The 17,673-nt window shown below is 39.2% G+C and overlaps 1 protein-coding gene across 2 annotated transcripts in view; it reads right to left on the reverse strand.

The window, feature by feature from the left end:
- The window catches only part of CASD1 (CAS1 domain containing 1), a 44,715-nt gene extending 27,287 nt beyond the window's left edge, over nt 1-17,428 (reverse strand). The window contains exons 1-4 of one of the 2 annotated variants that reach the window (XM_053926428.2): nt 16,794-17,428; nt 9,272-9,368; nt 8,600-8,720; nt 999-1,043 (exon numbers count right to left, since the gene is read on the reverse strand). In XM_053926428.2, coding sequence (XP_053782403.1) covers nt 999-1,043; nt 8,600-8,720; nt 9,272-9,368; nt 16,794-17,364 — 834 coding nt within the window. In that variant the 5' untranslated portion in view covers nt 17,365-17,428. Of the gene's footprint in view, nt 1-998; nt 1,044-1,721; nt 1,776-8,599; nt 8,721-9,271; nt 9,369-16,793 lie in introns of those variants that run through there. The other variant, XM_053926429.2, reaches the window with a different exon arrangement.
- Between the last annotated feature and the right edge of the window lie 245 nt (nt 17,429-17,673).

Raw genomic sequence — 17,673 nt, forward strand, 5'->3', positions numbered from 1 at the left:
TCTCAAGCTACCAAAAAAAAAAAAACCCAACAAACCCCAAGAGACAAGCAAACAAAAAGACCACCTTGTTGGTGCATTCTTCATCTCCTGTCTCAATTTGGCAAGTGTCACAATAGTTTTCCTGCTATCCACTTTTGCTTTTTTCTAATCTATTTTCCACATTGTAGTCACAGTAACCTTTTAAAAATATAAAATCTAATCTTGCCACATCCCTGCTGAAATATTCGAGGAATTTCAATTGCCCTCAGGATAAGTTCAAGTCCTTGAAGGTGCTAAGAAGGTGCAGGATCTGGCCTTTGCCTAGACATTCTGCCTCTTCTCCCGCCTCCTCCCCTTTGCTCTGCACACCTGCTCAGTGATCTGGCCGCTCCTGGAATGCTCTACGTGTCCATTCCATTTTCTCCAGGACTTTGCACGTACTGTTCCTTCTGCCTAAAAGGCTCATAAACTCTTCCACTGAGCCTGATGAGCTCTTCCTAATCTTTCAGGCCTCAGTTAAAACATCACTTCCTTGAGAAGGACAACTACTTTTAATTTATTGCCTGTATATGCCTACTGCCCTACTTTTTCCTTTTTGCCACCCATACCCCCCGTTTATTTGTATGGAGAGAACTGTAATGATCTGCAAGCTCCACCAAGTCCAGGACAGTGTTTTGTTGGTCCTCCCTGTATTCTCAGTGTCTGGGAGAGGTCGCCGTGACGAGTAATTCAAAAAATTCATATATATTCTTTTACGAACATTAACCTGGCACATATACTGGTTTCAAATTGATGTGTAAGGTTATTTTTTCCTGGATTAAATACCTGAGAGTCCAGAATTTCTATTTTATTACACAAAATAGTATACACATTTATTCAATTATTTTACTATTCTTACCTACTCTCAATACACTGAAATATATTTAATATGTACAAAGCATTAGCTGTTCTGTAAATAAATTAACCAATGAATATAGTTTTAGCATTGTAACATTTTGCTTCCTATTATATGAACTTACCACTTTAATTGATGCAATCTTGTCTTCAAAAGGAATGTTTTCATGCTGCCATAAAAAAGGAGACACCAGAAATAGTAATGTATACATTTTATGTAAATAGTTCTCCCTTTAGCTGCTTTTGTTAATTTATTTATGCATTATATCTCAATTACGTATAGTTAACCTGAAGAGGGAAAGAACTGCACAGAACACCAAAAAGTAAGCGACACTAGTTAACTTGTTTGTGTGCGCTTTTCCACATCAAAGATGCAGCCCGAAGATAAAACCTCAACTGTCAATGCAAACAGATGTATGAACTTGCCCGTATAAATGACCTGTTTGCCAAGCTGGCCACGATTCCAATTTAGTGCCAGTACTATGATCTATGGCAGAGACGAACTGCTCCCCTATATTTCCCGAGTCCCTTCCAATTAGACAGGGCAACACGACTAGTTCTGGCCCACGTTGTGTGGCCAGCTGCGATGTGGGTCACTTCCCAGCTGAATTTCCCAGGGCAACTCTCGAGTCTCCGCCTTCACCTGACGCAGAGATGGAGGAGGGTAAGTGTTCCAAGTGGTATAACTAAAAGAGGATAAAAACCCCACAGGAGGAATCCCTGAGTGACTGCGTGGGGCAAAGGAACAAAGCCTCTCCTGGGACGTGCAGTGCTAAATGAGACGTGAATGTCTTGTGTTAAAATTCTAGAGTGCTTTGTTGCTGCAGCAACATCCAATCCCTTCTCACCGATGTCCAAGTACGGGTCCAGTCTGAACCAGAATAAACACACGTGACTCGAGGTCATTACAGATCTCACTTTGAGGACAGCACGTAGTCTAGCTGTAGAAAAAATTAAAATCTAGAGACAACTTGTTGTAATCAAGTGTTTCATATAAAAACCAAATCCTTTCAGACTTAAAAACCAGGGACAATTACTCCAGTGGAACTTTAAGGTGTGTTACATGAAAAAGAGTTTTCTTGGCCAAAAATGTGTGTCAGACAGAATCACACAGCTATTCTGTTCTCCCCCTCCCATCCCACCCCGGCCTTGTTAAAACTTTCCTCAGAGAAATAATGTCATGAACTTTCTTTTTCATCCTCTTGTACAGTTCAATTAATTCAACTCATCCTTCTCTTCCTTTATGATTTTAAGGTAACACCGGATATATACAGACAAATATGATTCATGTATGAGTCACAAAGCACAGTAAAAATACACAAGCACTTTGAACCCATGGCACAAATGAAAGTGTTGCCAACACACTGAAAGGCATGGGTGGACCGCTCCCTCTTAACTCCCTGCTTTACCCAAAGGAAACAGCTACCTCGAATTTTATTTAATTTTTTATTATATAGTTTTGTTACCAGAATGTGGATCCTTAAATAACATATTGTTTAGTGTTAACTTTCTCTCCAACTTTCAATTTTGAAAAATTTCAAACTTACACAAAGTTGGCAGAGTTGACAAAATTATAATGAACTTCCAAATGCCCTTTACCAACAAGCATTTTTTCCACGCTAGCTTCACGTCTCTCTCTGTACACACATATAGTTTGTCTCTTTTGCTGAACCATATGAAAGTAAATTGCAGATGTAATATTTCATCCTTAAATTCTTAAGCATAATGTGTCCAAAGAACATGTACTTTCTCTTACATAACTGTAATACTACAATCCCACCTAGGAAATTTGACATTGATAAAATAATCTAATCTAAAATACAGCCCATGTTCAAATTTCCCTAATTTCCCAAAGTCCTTTCTGTAGTTTTTATACTTTAATCTAGAACTCAATTAAAATCAGGTGGTATTACATTTAATTGTCATGTCTCTTTAGCCTCATTTAATCTAGAACATTCCCTGGCCTTCAAAAACACGTATCAACTTATTATATCAATATATGTTAGGAACCGCCCTGTCTGGTTTCAGAAGCTGTAACCCCCCATGGCTGAGGCTGAGTGAAAAGACCTTGGGACCAAAAGCCACTAAGGAGACAAAACTTATCTTCCCAGCAGGGGTGCAGCCTCTGCCCACTTTACTTCACCCTGCTTGGCCCCTGGAGGATGGCTGGAGAGTCAATGACAGGTAAGATTCCCCAAGGAAGGAACAACCCAAGACAGGCACATCACAAAGGGACCATCAGGGAAGGACTTTAGGGGACTATAGAAAAGGGGAAATGAACCCTCACCCCTCAGCTTATCACAGTCTGAGTCTCATTCTGTCTGTAAGAAGTCTCCTAATCTCTTGGCTGCCTTAGTTCCCTTGTCTGACTTAAGCCTAAAAGGAAGCCGGAGGGGGGTGTGGCCTCGTGCTGGAATGGGCAGTTCCCAGGGATGATCAGGCCTAAGAAAGAATGCATAAAATCCTGTGAAACCTGCTTTGCTAAGAATACCCTCAATTTAAATGTTAAGGGTCACAGCATAAAATGAGTTTGTTTCCCAAAGTTTTATGGCCCTTAGGCATCACTCTATCTATATGACCCTGACTCAGAATAAGCCCTTATAGTTTGAATGTTATCTATCCCTTGATCATTACTGCCTGACAATGACTGAAGAGCTTTATATATACGCCCTGCATTCCTATGCAAACTAAACCCAATGAAAGCCCACTGAGAGAGAGGCTTGAGGCCTTTCTCCCCTGAGAGACTGGTCAGCCTTTCCTCCCCAAGCAGATCATGTCTTGGTAGATTCATTCTCATCCATGGTGGCCGGGAGAGCTCTGCTGGACAGAGCTCCCTCACAAATATACATCAAATATACATATAAAGTAATTGGGGCACACACACCAACAAATATACATTTTGCTGATCTGACAAAAATAGGTATAATTTTCATTCATTCACACCAGAGGGCTATTGTTGTGTTGGCTGGTGTAATTTTTTGTATTTGACAGTCTAAGGGAAAAGAGGTTAGTGCCCCTGACTAAGTAGTCAGGTATCGCATGTTTTAAAAATTCTTGCGGTGCACTGGTTCCAAATCGTTGTTCTAAAGATTCATGGGCTATACAAATGTTCATCCTCACATGATAAAACAAACTACTTTCTAAAGTGTTTGTAACAATTTATATTCTCACCAACAGTTTATGAGACACAGACTCTCTAATATACCTTGCAGACTTCATATTCTTTGCCTTTGTCAAATTTAATTTCTGCCACAAAAGTAGGTATAAAACGGTATCTCACACCCTGGCTGGTGTGGCTCAGTGGAGTGAGTGCTGGCCTGTGAACCAAAGGGTTGCCAGTTCAATTCCCAGTTGGGGCACATGCCTGGGCTGTGGGCTGGGTTCCTGGTTCGGGGTGCGTGACAGGTGACCACACATTGATATTTCTCTCCCTCTCTTTCCCTCTGCCTTCTCCTCTCTAGAAATAAATAAACTAAAATCTAAAAAAAAAAAAAGGTACCTCATTATGGTCTTGCTTTTCATTGCCTTGGTTAAGTATCTCTCAGATGGACACTGGGATTTGTTTTCCTCCTCTGTGAAATGCATGGTCATACCTTTCCCCTTTGTTTTCTGTTGAGTCATCTCTTCTTATTAATTTGTTGTTCCTTATATTTCTTGAATATATATATTTTAAATATCTTCTCCCACTTCATAGCTAGTCTTTTTTCTTTAAGCTATCTTCTGATGAACAGATACTCTTAATCTTAAATATATAAATTTATCTTATCTTGTATTTTATGGTTAATACTTTTGCTACTTACATAAGAAACTTTTCCCTACTTGAGGTAATGAAGATATTCTCTTACATTTGTTTTCTAAAGGTTTCAAAGTTTCGACATGTCTGTTACTTACTAAGTCTATCATGCATGTGTCTATTTTAGAGCTCTCCACTCTGTTCCACTGGTGTCTCTGATTAGCCCTACCAACACCACAATGTATTAATACAGAGTTAAAACAAGGCTTGGTACTGGAGAACAAGTCCTTTCTACCTTGTTCTTCAGCTCTGTTGTGGTTATTCTTTGTCCACTGCCCTTCCATGTAGAATTGAGAATCAACTAGTAAAGTTCCACAACAAATTCTACTAGGATTTTATTTGAATTATGTTGAACCTATAGATCAATTTGGGAATAACTGACATCTTTACAATATTAAGTCTACCCATTCCAGAATATAGCATATATCTTCCATTTAATTATATCATTTTAAGTTATCATTGAATAAAATTTTATGATTTTTTTCCTGCATACAGATCTTCCACATTTGCTACATTTCATTCCTGAATACTACATGGGGTTTTTGTTACTATTACGTACAATATATTTTAAATAATATCTTTGAACTATATTTCTGGCATGTTGATATGAAATTAATTAACAGCTTTATTGAGCTACCATGATTAATTTTTGCATGCTCATCTTATAATCAGCTATCTTATTAAAAATTTCATTACATCTAATAAGTTTTCTATAGATTCTTTAGAGATTTTTATATAGGTAATTATATCAGATGATATCCTGAGTTTATTTCTTTCCAATGCTTACATCTTTATCTTTCTTTGGCAAAGAACCTCTAATATAATGTTGAATATAAGCAGCAATAATGGGCATTCTTGTCTTCTGAATTTAACAAAAATGTGTCTAATATTTCACCATTTACTGTAGACTTCTAGAAATTTTATTAGGTTAAGTTACAATAGAGGAACTTAACTTATAGAGAATGGTACCAGTTTTTTGAAATCTTTGGAACTTTTTTAATAGCCCAATAGATGGTCAAGAAAGGTTCTGTGTGTGCTTTGAAAAAATATATTCTCTGAATTTTCAGTATATTCTTTAAGTATTGAGCTATAAGCTTATAACATCAGCATATTAATAGTCTCCTATGTGTTCACTAACTTTATTTGTTTTTTCTATGATTATTTTCATGAACAGTGAGCAGTTAACCCACTATGCCAGAGAATTTGTCAACTTCTCACTGTAATGATATTAGTTTTTTGCTTTATACATTTTCAGATTAATTTATTAAATGTCTACAAGTTTCAAATGATAGTGTTCTGAACTTTCCATTATTAAAAGTACCTGTATCTCTGATAATGCTTTATCACTTAAAATTTACTTTATGTTATATTAATATGATGTATTTTTTGTTTAGTATTTGTCTGATAAATTATCACACTTGTGATAATTTCCTTCTGACTTTCATGTGAATATTATTGGATAGTTCTTTAATACCTTCTTTTAATAAAGTATAAAAAGACATTATTTTATACAGGTACTGTATAGATTTACATAGACGTTTAATATTTTCTTTAACAACTGTTTCTCATACTTTAAGACAAGTTTTTCTGAGTTATTTCTCTCTTCCCTGGTGTTTATCCTTCAGAAAATCTTTAGAAAAACCCTTATAGTTTTTGTTTATCTGAAAATATTCTCTATTTCAAGAACTGAGAAATTTGTATCCTAGGTATACAATTCTAGGTTGAAACTTATCTTCTCTCAGAATGTTAAAGACATTATTCTACTGTCCTCTGGCTTCCAACATTACTCCTGAGAAACACGCCGGCCCAAAGCTTAGTTCTCTGCATGCTGGGCACTGCAGCTATTGGCATGTCTTCAGGGCAACCTGAGTACCCACTGTGTGCCCACTGTTACTGTTCCCATATCTGCTTTTGCCTCACAGTTGTTCCTTTTGGGGGAGTGTCTTCCATTTATCCAAAGTCTAGAAATACATTACCAAGTATTTTTTTTAATCTAGGATTTAGTTGGTTTGAGGTAGAAGGGGCCCCAGAGTATCTAGCTTGCCCGCCGGCTGGAAGCAACACAAACAGCTTTCCTGCAAGGCTCTTCAGTTTTTAATATCCTAACCTAAATTAAAAACATCTAAGAAGGGGATATAATATCCAGCTCTGCCCAAACTTATTTGACCAGAGCCTCTCACAGAATTAGTCTTCCACAAAATATCATTTGAAAAAAGTTTCTTTTTAAAACATTTTTTCCCCCTCAACACAGAAAAGAAACATATTCAAACAAAGAATTACCTTCAAAACTTCTGTTCTACCCAAACAAACCCATACCAAGGCTAAATCAGCAGCAGCAGCCTTTACAAAGTGCCAGACTGTGCTAGGCACAAGAAACTAAGTAATAATAACAACAAGCTCTGTCCTCAAGATGTTCAGAGACAAGAGAACTAAGTAAAATACAACTCAGCAAATGCTCCACTAGCAGTGTAAACTAAATTGTGCCCCAATAACTGTCTTTCTAAGACTGTGACAAACTGTCTTTGCCTCTTTCATAAATGCATATTAATTTAAATGTATCTTGCTTGATAATTGTGATAAATAAAATGAAAAATGGACTTTATAATTTTCTATTATTCAGATTTAAAATCTCTACTAGTCCTTCCTGGTGGACAAAACCTCCAATAGCCTAAGGGCTCTTCTCACAAGAAACAGTTCCTAAAAATCTAGGACCTGCTACCATCATCACTCTGTACCAAGCTACTTGTGAAGTCCTAGTTGTGAAATCCCTGATTTTTCAACTCCTTACCACAGGGCAAATTGAAAGTATACAGGCAGATTTTCACCATAAATTCACGAGATAGTTCCCCTATAATTCTGAACTTTCTTGTACTTCACTTTTCTCTCCTTGCCATTGCCCACTGCCAATTATATGCAGTTGAAGACAGGGGTTAGAAATTTGGATCCCTTCAAAATGGATAAACAGAAAAATATGATAGTTCACAAAAAAACACATAGATGATCATACTTGTTAGTCTTCAAAGACACACACACACACACACACACGCACAATCTTTTGGTTACTTTTTTTCTCCCAGAAGAATGACTATATTGAAGAAAGGTATACTTTTAAAATAAGAAATATTTTATAAAAAGAGCAAAAATTTGTTGTTACAGTGTTGTGTGAACTTTGTAGCACGATTGCCCAGTGCCAGTAAGGCTGCAGGAAATGAGGCCCTGACATATATTACTTAGAGTATAAACTGAAATATTTTAACGATATAATTAATAATTTTTAAAGTTTTTATATATTTATATACCTAGTATTTACATGGTAGAGATTCCATCCTAAGGAAATAATTTAAAGAGCAAAGTTTTCAAACAAAGATGTAATTTAAAATGTCTTTTTTAAAAAATAGCGAAGTGAAAAAATAGGAAACTACAAAAAGTTAAGAAAAGGGAGGATTATGTAAGATTATATTATATCCACTCAATAATATGTTGGCATTATGAAAATATTTATGCTGATTATTTAATAATATGATGGATTATGATAAGTGGTAGAGAAATAAGACATAAAATTGTACATACGAAAAGATTAGCATTATATATATATTTTTAAAGGGACAAAAGATATATGGCAAACATTAAAAGGAGGATAAGGATATTTCTTTGTTATCTTTCTAAGGAATTTGTAAAAGTTTTTTCATGAAGAGAATTTATTATTTCCAAATACTAAAAAAATAAGTTAATAAAAGGCTTGCCAATACCCACTATTTCTTCTTCTATTTCCCACTGTAGCAAATCATCCCTTTTTCCCCTATACCTCTCCCAAACCAGAGTAAAACTTCTACAGTTTCTTGCCTTAATGTAAGGATGCACATTCCTCCTAAAACTATTCAGCTGTCTAACTTCTAAAATAATGCCCTAGTGAAGAGAACAGACAAATTTTACCTTATTTCCTTCTTCTTTGAACTGAGGATTAATTATTTTTACAAATGAATAAAATAATTGACGAATTCTGGAATCTCCAATAAATGCAATATGTTTATCTATAAGGCAGTTCTTTGCTTCACTGAAATCAACAAAGAAACATTAATTAAAATAAATAAAAACAGCATATTGGCGTGTCAAAGCACAGTCTGTGAAGAAAGTAGTACAGGATTATTATATACATAGTAACTACGTTGCTTTAAAAACAGGTGGCCAGGTTTGTTTAACCTGCTGGCTCCTGTATGATGAACTAACATCAGTAACTCCCAACAGCTCCCATTTATCAAGTCTTTAAGATATACTCTAACCATATTAAGTGCTTCATATCCATTATTTCAGAATAAGTCTATGAGGTAGCTATCCAAGTCCCAAAGCAAGAGTTCTTCATTCAAGGCCTTTTGCCTTGGGCCTGTTTATTTTTCACCTGAGATGAAACCAGAACTGTCTCCCAATGCTCTTGGGCAGGAATCTTCATTTGGACTCAACTCCACCTCTATCCTCCTTCAGCAGTTCTCTGCCATCATATACAGAAGAGCCACAGAGCGCTTTCTTTGTTTCACCAGCTGTACTTCACTAGATATTACGACCCAGCATAGGGAAAAAAAAAAACAAAACAAAATGGAGAAACCTCACCTGATTTTGTATTTATGCATCATACAACTATGAGGTTGCCAAACTTTCTCTCCAAGAAATCTGCCACTTGAAAGAAGGTATTCACATGAATCATTGCCTGTAATAGTTAAACACAACAGCATTACAAACAATAGTTAAATCTTTGTATGTTGGTTATCTGACCCCATGTAAGCTCTTTGAGGAGAGGAAGTACAAAATCTTTATTCTTCACTCTATCTTCTAGGTGCATATTACTCATCCATGAGAAATGTAAATATCAATGCATTACTATTCAGGAGGATAAGAGCCACTAATAACAAATACTTCACACTAGAAGAGACTGACTCCCTGGCCTCTAAATGCTACATTCACTGCTTCGGCAGTTCCTTCCGCTTCAGGTTTTCTTTCTGGGGATATCATCTCAATCACAAACTAGCCTTTACAATTATCATTCCTATTTCTAGCTGGAAAAGAAAAGTTTAAGGGATAAAAGAAAAGACTTTGGAAATGACTTCTTCCTATTCAACTATTATAATACATAGTGCATTAGCATATTTGGAAACCTAGTTAATATTGAAATACTTTATAAACCTACTCCCTGATTTTCACAACTTCCCTGTGAGTATGTTACCTCTATTCTCTAAATGTGTGAACAGAGAAAAGGACTTATTCATGAATCTCTTAAAAAGCTTAATGAAATTTCATTCTTTTAGAATATTATAAAGATAAGACTTAAAACTATGTCATGGTGGCCAAAGATGTACATAATCATTATCAGTAACAAACTGCAGATTTCATAGTTATTAATAATCAGCCTCTCTGCTTCTCTTGATTTCTCTTTCCTTCCTGTAGGATGACCAACCAACTTCTCTCAATTTGGTTGAGACAGTCACAGTTGTACAAAGAAAGTTCTACACCTGGGACAGATAGTCACCCTTCCTCCTTTGACCATTTGACTGTACATAATCTTAAATGACTTCAAGGAGTTAAAAAGGGGGGTGGAGGCATTTAAAAAGTTCAAATACGGCCAATGGGTGAGGGAAAAATAGGATGTTTAGATTAACCATAGGGTTATAATAAAAGATATGTATTATTTAATTGAATCTTGAGTTCTTTACTTATAGTCAACAGCACACTCTATTTGATTTACAGATACTTAAGGTCAGGACAGGGAGTCTGATGAGAAGAATATCACAGAACAAGAATTGTACTGAATCATTCGGACTGAAGACAGGTACGACCTAAAATATTTAAGGTAGAACACGTTTTTTAAAATCCAGTCATCTATTTATCTATCTGGTCAACATACTGAGGAAAGGTAATACAAATGCGAGACAGGTATGAATAAATAGTGAAAGTACTGTTACTTCAGTGTCAGAAAGTCTAAACCAAAACAGGAAGGAAAAGTAACAATACTGCATTATTATACTGGTGGGAAACTGGATAAGAAAAGCAGAGTATCAATTATTAAATCTTTGCAATTATATATGTAATCCATGTAGGTTTTCTGTATTTCAAAGATTTGTTTAATAACATCTCGCTAAGGAAACTATAAATAATCAGTTCTTAATTCTTTACAATTATTAAAAACTAGTTCTAGTTTCAAAAAACCCAAAAAACAAATTTAAGCTACATAAACAATCAAGGAAGAGTAAAGAAGGAACTATAGGATCACATAATTAAGTTATTTTCCTAAAAACAGCACTCCTGCTGCCTTCTTTCATAATGGCAGTGCGGCAAGATCCTATTGCTAGAATTCTAGTAAATGTTTAAAATTAGAATGAAAAGTCTGTATTTATAGCATTTCTACCTCTTTAAGTACATCTATTAAACTAAGTAAAAAGTTACAAGAAGGTGCAAATAATTGGGTATTAATTAGGTAAACTTTTTCTTTCTCTTTAAAAAAAAGATTTTATTTATTTATTTTTAGACAGAGGGTAAATGGAGAGAGAAAGAGAGGAAGAAAAACATCAGTGTGGGGTTGCCTCTCATGGGCCCCCTACTGGGGACCTGGACCACAACCCAGGCATATGACCTGACTGGGAATCGAACTGGTGAGCCTTTGGTTCACAGGCCATCCCTCAATCCACTGAGCCACACCAGCCAAAGCTGATTTTTGTTTATAATAAGTCCAAACAGAAAAACACCTTGATCAATATTCAGTGTGTGGGATTATGTCATTTGTTAACCGTCTCTATGGGTTATCAGTAAGTATGATTTTCTGGGGAGGATGTACCATAGCAACATCTTTAAAAAAAACCAAGTCTTTTCTCCTACTACTCACACATTGTTCTTCAGTAGTTCAGTGAGTAGAAAACAACATCTCTAATCTAATGACCCCGTATTAGAAAAGCCTCATAGCAAAGCAGATTTGACATTGTCACTAACGAATCAGCGCTGCAAACACGGGATTTTGAGACTATTAACTTTTCCAGGGAAGAAATTCTTAATTTGCTAATGAATGCTAGTTGATGATGACTCTTAAAGTATTTTATGATGCAAAGGTTTTCTTATAGTCCTGTATCTGAAATTAATAGTTTCTGTACATCAGCTAGGGTCCTGTCAGAAGCCAGGAACTATACCAGCTGTTTTAACAAACAGACTCTAGTATAAAGAATTGTTAAGAAGACTAAAAGAATTATTAACTAGACAACTGAAAATAAGAGACTGGCATTTTATATTTGTCAGCAAAATAAAGTAACCGTGTCTAGAAAAGAAAACTCCACAAAATTCCATACTCTAAAAGCTCTCTTTTGCGGGGAAAATATTTTTTGGATCAAATCAATGTAAATCTAGATGTTAAAATAAGTTAATGCGTCATATTGTGTATACTAACTATACGTAATATACCCTGGCATGTATTTTCCTTTCAAAATTTACCCAGAAAAATCCCAAACAAAAGAACACAACAACAAAACCAGTCATTATTTTCAATTGCCTCATATAATTTAGATAGCTACTTGAATACAAGCAGCGGGAGATCAAAGGTGCCGAGTGCTCGGATAAATCAGGCTGTGAACGCACACGCACACACAGGCAACTAGAGGTACAGAATCATCCACTTCGGCTATCTCCAAGAATAAGATTATCTACATGAATGGCTGTCTTCCTCTTCGTTGTTATCTTAAGCACAAGTATTCTGTTTTGCCAATCTTAAGTCTCAGGTTTTAAGGCATGATATTTCTATCATAGAAGGGTACCCAAAGCAAGCAGAGTAAGTAAAACAACAAGTGTGTACACAGCTGAAAACTATGTAACAACTGAAGAAAACATCTGTTGTGCTAAAGTGTAGCCTCTATTTTCCAGAGAGAACACTGCCTCGGGCACACGGCACGTTTAGACAAATCGTCCTACCAAGGCTGCGTGTTCCTTTCTACCAACCATGAAAATGCCAGGTCATGAAGTTCACAGTATGATCTGTAGTGTATTTTGTCTGCCTAAAATTCGCCAAGGTGTACTTCAGTCTGTGCTGAGAAATCACCATGTACACTTTTCTTTAGACAAGACAGGCGCGCCTCATTACAACTGGGGTTGCATAGATGGGGACTTTTCTGGCAGTCAGAGAAAGCAAGGTCTGAGAGACCTAGAGCTACTGTTTCTCGCTTTCATTTCTGAAGCCTTGAACTTACTTTTCCCCAAAACATGCAATACCTAACATTTGCATTTAACATGCCTACTGATAGGAAGGAGTAACATTTCAACAAAACTAAAGCATCTGTAGCAAGTTAACATTATCAATTAAAAAACTGAAATATATCCAGATGAGAACTACCCTCAAGGCAATGGATACTGGCCTTTCATCACAGACGTAATGTTTTCAAGTTGTAATCACAATATTCATGGACATTCTGTGATTCAGTAATGTTAGAGACTGATAAATTTTTTTTTAAATGTACTCAAAAGCTTAATTATTTTAAAACGCCATTCAACTATGTGAAAATAATAATGCAACAAAAACCTACTTCTAAACTTGAGATGAGAACATACTATTAGAACATGAAATTCAATTAAAAGCAAAATAACCAAACAAGAGGAAAAACAGAAGGAAATAAAGACTTTAAACACCTATTTATACAATAATTATTTATGAATTTAAGCTCTGTGTGTTAAGCTTTGATAATTTGAAGTATAATACCCTTGGAAACTCAAGGGGTTTTGTGTGAAGACAGATACAAATTATTATAATACAATGTGATAAGTAAGTAGTAATTGCTGTAAAGACTGAATTCCCAATTCCTACTTCTGTGGTGGTGACATTTGAACCAGGCCTTTAAGGAAAAACCTGTACTTCCTGTGCAGGAGAGAAAGACCATTGCAGGCATAGGAAATAAAATATTGGTGAGATATGTAAAAGGGCAAAACATATTTAGACTGTGAGACTGGAGTGTAGGATGAAGAAAAAAGAAAAACAGAACAAAAAGTAAGGTGGTTAGATTTGGAAGTTCTACATATGCAGCTTTTAAAAAGTCACTTTAGTGGAAAAAGAATAGGACAACCCTTGGCTGGTACTGTGAGGCTGAATTAATGTTTCTAAACGGTTTAATCCATGTCCTTCTGGAATATGCTTTCCCATTCCACCTTCTATATACATCACCACCAGGTAAGAAGCTCTGAGAAAGGCACACCAGACTATAACATAATGGCTTGAGGCGAACTGGGTTCTAAATCCTACCTCAGTCAGACTAATTTATATCCTTAAGCAATGTACCCTCTCATGATTCATCTTTAAAATGTAAGTAACACTGTAATTCAAAGAATCTGAGGGCACTGATTATAAGATACATCATTATTTTATGTAACAGTAGGAAAAAATGTTATCAATTAAACTTTGACATTCAATCAAAAGCTCATCCTGATTACAGAAATGTTATAAACAGGCCGGGAGGAGGACTAAATATGGTAAAGTATATCTACCTCACAGAATGGTTATAAATACAAAATGAATTAAAATGTAAAACCGTTGGGACAGCACCTGGCATATAGTAAGTGTTCAATGACAGTATGTAGTGTTGGCCAAGCCTTAGTTTCTGCAGTGAAGCAAGATACTGAATATGTGAATTCTACTGCATTCATTCTTCCTTGCCTGATGCATACTGATGCCCACACATTGGAGATTTTATTTTTAATTTTTAATTATATTTTATTGATTATGCTATTACAGTTGTCCTGAGTTTTCCCCCTTTCCCCCTTCCACCCAGCAACCCCCACCCCCAGAGGCACTCCTCCTATTGTCCACCTCCAAGGGTCATGTGTATAAGTTCTTTGGCTACTACACCTCCTGTGCTGTATCTTACATCCCCATGATTATTCTGTAACTACCTATTTGTATCTCTTAAGCCCCTCTCCCATTCACCAATTTTCCCTCTCCCCCATCCCATCTGGCAACCATCAAAATGTTCTCCTTATCCATGATACTGTCTCTGTTTCTCTTGTTTGCTTAGTTTGTTTTTCAGATTCAATTGTAGAGAGATACGTATTTTTTGCCACTTTATTTTTCATAGTTTTGATCTTTTTAATATACAGCCTAAACCTCTGTATCTAAGTCCTTTTTTATTCTAAAGATGTGATATTGTTGTTCAAGTGTACAGTTATCTTTGTGTAAAGGGGCTTTGCATCTGAATTTGACACTGCTAAAGCATAAGGCTGGCTAAAAAGTTCCTGGTAAGATTATTTTTCTCAAACAGTCTCTGGCTCAAGTTCTTGACATTCAGTCTGGGCAAGTACACACACCAGGTGTTCTGCTTCACACTCAAGGAACTGAAGCACCTAGGGAAGCTGATGACTAGTTTCTGGAGGAGGCTTTACAAACAACCCCAGATTGCTACACTGACTCATAAAGTTCCATCTGACATTCTGTTTTCCTTGCTGATGACAGATCTTGAAAAGATGAAATAATCTAAAAATAGTCAGTAGTATCCACGCTTATCTGATGTAAAAGCACAATTAAAAACGAGGAGAGGGTGTGCAAGGGGAAAGACTCCATGTTTACCTTTAAGAATAAGGTACCAAAGTTACAAAAAACTGAGTTCAATTACTGTCATCTTATACCCAACTAGCCTATGATTAATAGCTGTTAGAAAATCTTCTTCAAAATTACCACAGATGAATGCACCAACATTGCTAGTTTCTTTTTGCCTATGATCTGTTACAGCAACTGTAGATGAACCAGAGCTCTCCCAAGTCATATGGCTGTGATCTTATAGGAGGCTGGAGGAAAAAGGCCAAAAGGGTATAAAAAATTTATTTTTTTAAATCAATTTAGTTTGTTTATACACAAAGCTATTCATCCAGTATGGTACTAGAGTAAGAGATTTTTTAATCCTCAAACATTGGAGAAAACAAAATAGCAAACCTGACCAAAATATTCCACATTTGAAACATTTCCTGGGATGAGAAGTCAGCTCAGATTCCAGAATCCAGTTCACTGGATACTTTACCAAAGTGGGTGTGAGATTACCTAAATGGCAATAGCGTTAAATGCCCACCTGTCCATTACACATTCCATCTTGACCAATCCCACAGTCACCAAGAGCGGTCCTGATAATGGCTTCCATAATACGAAGCGCCAAAAAAGAAAAGATCCTATCATTATTAATTTTCCTCAGCCTGTCCGTCTCTCTCCTAGGAGCATTTTTACAATTTTTTAAAACAAATCAACCAACAAGGATAAGTAAATATTCCTTGATCACCGAAAGGTAACTCCTTGTGAAATAAGGAGGTCGTGTCCTTCTCCCCTTCACACCAATCTCAGAACCAACAGCCCAGGCCTCCTTCCAAACTGCTTCCAACTTGCTTCCATTGCCCACCTGGATTACTGTCAACTACTAACTTCTCTTCAGGGATCTGCCCCCGTGCCTTTACTTTGTAAAAAGTGTGTACCAGAACCCTTTGAACACTTCTGAACCACGAAGTCTGGGTGACACCTCCTCTACTTGGCAAAGGGCACCTTTTGCCAGCTGGTGTCTGTCCCCCGTGGCAAAGGAAAGTGGGGCGGCCCTTGCTGCTGTCCCACAACAGGTTGGCCCCGCGACTGCGGGGCAGAGACCCGATTTAACAATAGCTAAGAGCCGGACCCCTAGCACGGAAAAACGGCGACGCCACTGCATTGGCATGTGCCCCCGTGCAGGAGGCCTTTGCCTTCACACGCCCCGGGCTGGCCGCGAAGCCGCCGGCCCGACCACCTGCACGCGAGCCCCCGGCCCGGCGCGTCTCCCCGCGCCCCGCTCCCGCCGCAGCCGGGACCCCGGCAGCCCCTCGGGCCAGGCCGGGTGGGCGTCCCCGACCGCAGCAAGGGCGGCTGGGACGCCGGGAACCTGGGGGCCTCGTCCCGTCGCGGCCCCACTGGGGTCCGCCGCGTCGGGCGAGGCCGCCCGGCCCTCCGAAAGGGACACCGGGGGGAGCGCGGGGCGCCGCCTCCCCCGCGGGCCCGGCGCGGGGGCGGGCGGGCGGCCGCGCGAGCGTGGGCGGGTGTAGGGCGAGGGGGCGGCCTCCCGCCGCCGCGTCGCCTCCTCCCCTGGCCGGGCCCGGGGGAGGGCCCGCTCACCTCGGTAGCGGCGGGAGGCGAGGTGGCACACCGCGAGCAGCAGCACGGCCACCAGCGCCAGCACCTTGGCGCTTCTCACGCTGAAGTAGTGGTTGATCTCTCGCTTGCCCAGGTTGTAGGCCAGAGCCGCCATCTTGGTTCCTCCATGACAACAGAGCGCGGCGGAGCGGGGAAGGGGCGCCGCACAGGGGCAGCACTGGGGCTGCCGCCGCCGCAGCCAGGCGAGGAGCCGCCGCCAGTCCCCGCGGCCGCCACCCGCACCTCCCACCGAGGAGCCTGACCCCGCCGCCGAGGCGTCCCCGACCTCTGCCTGTCCCTCCTCGGCCCCAGCCGCCTGGGCGGCCTCCCCCCAGCCCCGCCGCCGCTGCTCCGCCGTGCCGGTTCCCGAGGCGCCCTGGACGCCTGTCTCCTCCCCTTCCTCCTCCTCCCCTTTAGCCTGCTGCCTTAATAGCGGCTGCGCCTGCGAGGGGGCTCCGGATGCCCGGGGCTCCGGGGTCACGGGCCCCAGATGGCCCTCCAGGGTCACCGGGTCATGGGCGCCGGCGGGCGGGTGCGGTGGCGGCACAGACATGGGGGAAGTGGAGAGGGGACCAGGGGTCCAACCTGGCCGGAATGCAAGCCCTGGAACTTTCTCCTGGCTTATTGGCCTTTACCTGAGCCCAGGTTGGGGCAATAAAAGTACAGTTCCATAAGAAAAGTACACATCGTTCCACTTCCTCCTAACCCCCAACACACTTTCCTGACCTTTCTAACCCTGGATCCTGCCCAGCGGGGAGCCAAGGCCACCCCGCTGTCACCAGGGCTTATTTTCTGGCTATCTGGCCTGTCGGGCTGCCCCACAACGCGTTGTGGTATTGAGGCCACGGATAAGAACAGCATT

Source organism: Desmodus rotundus, chromosome 6 (assembly GCF_022682495.2).
Source record: "Desmodus rotundus isolate HL8 chromosome 6, HLdesRot8A.1, whole genome shotgun sequence".
Classification (NCBI taxonomy): domain Eukaryota; kingdom Metazoa; phylum Chordata; class Mammalia; order Chiroptera; family Phyllostomidae; genus Desmodus; species Desmodus rotundus.